This window comes from Chelonia mydas, chromosome 7 (genome assembly GCF_015237465.2).
Source record: "Chelonia mydas isolate rCheMyd1 chromosome 7, rCheMyd1.pri.v2, whole genome shotgun sequence".
Taxonomy (NCBI): Eukaryota; Metazoa; Chordata; order Testudines; family Cheloniidae; genus Chelonia; species Chelonia mydas.
Genome location: NC_057853.1, coordinates 113,184,940 through 113,190,939, shown reverse-complemented (window position 1 = coordinate 113,190,939; position 6,000 = coordinate 113,184,940). Strand labels below are relative to the sequence as shown.

General features: G+C 38.8%; 1 protein-coding gene across 9 annotated transcripts in view; it reads right to left on the bottom strand.

Annotated features, from left to right (window-relative positions):
* Positions 1–3,361: 3,361 nt before the first annotated feature.
* GPAM (glycerol-3-phosphate acyltransferase, mitochondrial) overlaps positions 3,362–6,000 on the bottom strand; it is a 64,085-nt gene continuing 61,446 nt past the window's right edge. For all 9 annotated transcript variants that reach the window (XM_037903789.2, XM_043551263.1, XM_037903786.2 and 6 more), the window contains one exon: positions 3,362–5,733. In XM_037903789.2, the coding sequence (XP_037759717.1) occupies positions 5,617–5,733 (117 nt within the window). In that variant the 3' untranslated portion in view covers positions 3,362–5,616. The remainder of the gene's footprint in view (positions 5,734–6,000) is intronic.

Genomic DNA, 6,000 nt, shown 5'->3' with positions numbered 1-6,000 from the left:
GCTAGCTTGAATCCAGTTAACATGGGTAACAATAGCAATAAAAATGGGACCATGAGCACTTGAGGGCAGGCTACCAAGCTGAATACATATCCAGGGACCACACCAAGCTTATACTACCCCTGCTGCTGTGTCTTCACTGCTATTGTTATCCGCATTCGCTGCATTAAAGCCAGTTTGAGTAAGCTAGCCCATGCAGAGCTTTTACTATGTAGACATACTCTCAGACCAGTTTGGAGTGTGGCAGGGGAAAGCAACAGACTCAAACTGTAAAGAAGTGTAGTGGCCAGTTTTGGTCAAGCAAGCAGAACTTACAGCCTCCAAAAGGGAGCAACAGAACTGTGAAACAGAGCCTTTGTGCACAGGGGAGAAAGAGAAAATGGAAGCACTCTGCTCTGGGACACGATATGCAGCAGAAACTCAAGAGGATGTGTAGCCAACTCTGAAGCCTCTGAAACCATTCAGCTCCTGTAAACACCCCCACTACAGAAGAGGCCCCCTCATCTATGATCCAATTCAGCAACTAACCATCAACCGTTCTCCCACTGCTTCAGCATGAGTCCCACCACCAACCCCAACCCACCTGAGGTCTCTTGTTCTAACACACAATCCACAATCGTTTGTAGAAAATGGTGGGTTATGGGATGATTGACTTTTATGGGTCATGGACCAACCAACCAACCAAAAAAAAAAAAGTAGACCCTCCATACCTGAACCTTTAGCTTTAGGTAAAAGTTTTATTCTTATTTTAAAGCTGCTTCATCCATCCCTACAGAGCAACTGGCTACCTTCAACATATTATGATGTAAATACATTTACAGCAAAAACCCAAGGTGAGCTGCCTGTATATCGGAAGACACCTCAGATGGCTCTGATGTTTGAACAGAGGTTATTTGTGGGTAAGCCTACATTTAGGTCCCAGAGGTCATGGAATCCGTGACTTTCAGAGGACCCCCCCATGACATTTTCTGCTTCAGCCCTTGGGGCTGCGGGTCTGGAGCTGGCAGCTAGCGGGGCCCCAGCAGGGTTCCAGCGACAGGTAACAGCCTCCTCAGGGTTCCAGCAATGGGTGACAGCCTCATGGGGGCTAGGGGAACCCCACAGGTCCCAGGCACTATGGTGGCAGGAGAAACCATGGAGCTGCAGCAGCAAAAAAGTCACAGACAGGTCACAGCTTCTGTTAATTTTTGTTTATTGCCCATAACCTGACCGTGACTTTTACTAAAAATAACCATGACAAAATCTTAGCCTTATTTCTGGGTATGACAAAATGTGCAGGTGTATGCCCAGCACTCAGATGAAAACAGGCTGACCATAAAACTCCGAAGTCCGCAAGGCCCATGCAAGAGTAACAGAATGGCCGTTGGGTCTATTGCACAGTGCCTCAACATTTGATAATACAGATTATTCATGGAATTTGCGTAAAGGGTCATTTAGTCTCTCTCTCTGCCAGCGTTGGGTTGCTCCCAAAGAACACAGTGCTTTGGCCCAGCCTAGTTTTACATATCTCTAGTGATAAGACTTGCACCATTTTCTTTGCAAAATTAATCCAAAGAAGAGATTTTTCTTGATGCTCTCAGCCTAAATATATCTTTTCTTATTGGTTTCTGATAATTCCTTGTACCATCCTACATTATTCTCCTCGTCATACAAATAAAGGAATGGCTACCCTGGATCAGACGTTGGTCTATCTAGCCTAGTACCCCATTCAGATGATTGCTAGTACCTGCTGTTTCAGAGGAAGAAATCCTGCAGTAGGCAGTTAGGGAATAATCAGTGCCCAGGATGAGGATTAGTAATTTATATTCGGAATCTCCCCAGTCCCCCATCCAAATAAAGTGCTAAGTACATTCGTTTCCATTAACTCACAATACTTATAAGAGCAGACTTCCATATGTTTAACTTAAGAAAATATTTGGTGGGGGAAGAAGTTATATAGAGAATTGTTTATTTTACCACTTTTTTAAATCTACAAAAAGTTGTTCAGTGTCATACTAGCACAAAAAATATTTTAATTCGTTTATTAAAATAAAACTACAGTATGTCTCTGTGCTTCTTACGACAGACACAATGTTACATGTAACATTAGCAGTTTCAAAGTACTACAGGCAGGACTCACAAATACAGACACACCGTAGCTATATTTTACAGCATCTTACAAGAGAAACAAGGTGGGTGAGGTAATATCTTTTATTGGACCAACTTCTGTTGGTGAGAGAGACACGCTTTCGAGCTATACGGAGCTCTTCTTCAGTCTGGGAAAGGTACTCAGTGTCACAGCTAAATACAAGATTGAACAAACAGGTTAGCACAAGCAGTTAGCACATTCTAATCATTCAAGGTAAAGTGGCCAGTTAACACCCCTCTAGTCATAAGACAAAAAGGGGGGGTTATTGGGTTACGGGTTGTTGTAATTAACCATAAATCTAGTATATTTATTAAGACAGTGATTTGTAGTGTCTACACTACACCAACAGAATTTGGTCCAGTAAAAGAAATTACCTCACCCAATTTCTCTAAGATCCCGGAACCGACACTGCATAGCATCTTCGAAGATCATTTTAGTTTTAAATGGCATGATTCTGACACTCCTTTACAGAGCAGGCAGTTAGTTAATGCTCAAATGCACTTTTGAGCTAAAGATATTAGAATAATGCCCATACAATCAAAGATAAGGGATGTAGGCTTAATATGCAGTCACTGGTAGGATTCAATATGCTAATAAACATACAGCTCCTGAAAAAAAAAAGGGGGGGGAGGCCAGGGGGGAGCTCTACACCCAACAAATAAAGTTCACAGGACATTATGTGGGAAGATTTCTTATCATGTTTATACTTTATTGACAGACCCTAATCCTGCAAAGACTTAAGCACCTGAGTAACTATGATCATGTGAGTAAGTCTTTAAAGTATTGTGCCATTTCAGGTCCAAATGCTTATTTATATTGATAAAAAATGATGAACTCTGAATCTGTTCTATACATCAGCCAAGGAGGCTTGAGAGTTTAAAGACTCTAGAGGCCCAAATCCAGTGTAAAAATTTTGCAGTGTTACGATCAGTCAAGTTTTTAATCTATGCACTATATTCAGGGAAAAGCATAACCACTGCATACCCTAACTACACATGCCTATAGACATACGTATACATGTACGCTGCAGAAAGCAAAAACTTCCTGTGTCAGCAAATTCATAATACATATGCTGAGGTTTTCAAATTGCAGCTTTTTACAGGTTTTAAAAGCATATTTCCCTCTCTGTTTACTGTAGGTATTAATGTTTATTCACAGGCATGTTATCTAACGCACTCAGCACTTTATACGAACTGGAATTTTAATAATCTAATGCAGAAATCATCTTTAATTGTGACACCTAGCAGTTACATTCTGGTGGTCGCTACACTCCATATCTATCTAAATTAAGCAGAACATTTTCATTAAAATTAGTCAAGTTTCAACTGCTTCATATTGCTTTTTTTTTTCATTTAGTTAGCACACAGTCTTCAGTATAGAATATACTTCAGATTTACTGAAGTGCAGTAAACTGTGAGAAGTTATTTATTTATAAGCACCTCGTCTGTTTGACCTTAAATGGAAGCCAACAGCAATCTTAACACTTGCTAAGCAGAGACTATATCTAGTTAACAAATAGTGCATATTAACTAGGGTGAGATGAGCCTGTACTTTGAGCAGCTGGTCAACTTTCCTAAGATGGCGTATATTTCAGCCACTATCCTGACGAACAAAGTAGACGTACATAAAACCAAAAGCAATTTTATGGTCAGCTTTTATCTCTAAATCAATGTAACTTTGGTTCAGAATTTCTTCTTTTAAATGTTTTAAAGCACTGTTTAGTGACAGAAAACATGCATAATAGTTCCTGTCACAAAAAAGAAGCGATAATACTAACAAACCATACTCTGAAATTTTCACTATTAATAGCATTTAATCAGTAGATGTATAGAACTTTTTTATTAACAAATGTGCAGTAAAAACAAATTACTCCTAAAGCAGACTCAAACTGCATGCAGCAGTTCTATGCTGGAGTACTGTGCAATGCTTCTGTCATTCAAGTGAGCTTTTCCCATTATTACAAACGATTACATTAAATCACAAATTTTGTAACCATAGTGCTTGTTTTACCTGCAAGGACAGGATGGAGGAGTTAAGTGAAACACTACACTGATTGAAATGTTTGATTTCTCACGTGAAAAAAAAGCAATCCAAACGAGAACACACATTTCACCAACAAACCAGCTCCACCTCCCATAGATTTATTGCTTCAGCTAGTATCAGCTGAGTGAGACTGCACTACAGGATTAGGGCTTGTAGTCCGATCTGCACCCATGGGGAATCAAACTGAAGTCCGCGGGGCCCCACATGGACACAGAGGGCCAATCCTAAGGATAAGGTTGCAAAATCAGGGCCCGCCACCCTTTTTTTTTTTTTTTGTTAAGATAGAACCCCCAATATTAATTTAAAACTCCCAATTGGAACAAAACCAAAAATAAAACATTACGACATTTTTCTGTTTCCAGAGGTCAAAGCAATTTAAAACTGCTCACTTTATAACTCAGCAGGAGAAAACAGAATGGGAACATACTTTTCTTCAGTTTAAAAGGAATTAGAGAGTTCAGTTCTACAAGATTGCAGTGTTATTGCGGAAAATTTCAGAGACAAAATTAAAGTAACTTCACAAAATAAAATGCCAACCAACAGGTAACAGCACTGGGGGAAAAAACGTTCTGGTTTGCCAGCTACCCTTAAATTATATGTTTAAAATAAAAGACTGTCACTGTATTAGCTAAACAACTCTTTTTTATTAGATACAAAATGTAAGTGGTTAGAATACATTCATCTTTTAGGCAAATTAATTCCCTATTTCTATTAGGGGTAAGGGATAGCAAGCCCTAGTAAAACTGTGCTATCACATACTACCTTGACAACAGTGTTTAGTGCAATTTACCATTGCATTATGCAGTCCCGATAGCACTAGTTTGCTACTCAATTGATTGTTATTCTCATTAAGATTTTGGCATTCATTCTAGATGCTAATAATTATGAAAAGCTATGGCTTTTTCCATAAAGTATGCACTGTCCATGCATATCTTTATAAACCATTTATTTTAAACAATAAACCGGATAGGAATGAGATGACAAATTTTCTGAAGTAACAGCCTTCACGTTACTTTTTTCGTCACAAGCAGTGTTTTTCCTCTAAATTCAAGATCTCAGGGCTAGCTATAAATCACTAATATCTGCATTTGTGCACCTGTCACAGTCATTAGTCTTTAAAAGTAATTATGTAAAATGTAACTCTGATAAAATGTCAGTTTTCATTTTAATTCTAGTTTTAATATTTTTTTTTTTTGCTGCAAACACGACTGATCGCTTGCATCCAAAGTGTTATCTGTTGTATTACTGTATTATCACAGCATTGGGACCATCAGAAATCCATAAATGCATACATAAGAAGGCACTGTCTTCCAGTGGTTCAAGTCAGATAAGACCTTACCAAACAAACAAGGGCACCTTATACTCTGAAGGACTAGCAAATGCCCTCAGGTTTTGACACAATCTCAGAACCTGGTTTCATCTCCCTGGCAAAAGGTACTAAACGTGGTCTACAGTACAATGAAACTCAGGATGAATTCCAGTAGTTTTTGCCGGTTGCGGTGAGGTAGAAAAGTACTGCTCAGTTCCAAAAAAGTCTCTCTCTTTTGTTTTGTCTCCTTGAAAACCTAAAGGGAAGGATGAAGACATGCCTCTTCATTAACAATTTCAAGCAGAGTTACTTATTTGTAATGAATAATGTACAGCAGTTTATGATCTATTCTAATTAAGACCCTGGGCCTAGCATAAACATTCAAGCATTGAAATCATGTGGTTGTTGAAAATTATAACAGGTGGGAGACAAAAGGCTAGAGTTAGTCATCTCTAGAATCCCTTCTTCACTTTAGTACACCATACACCATAAGGATATTATTCCATACAAACCCTGAAGAGAA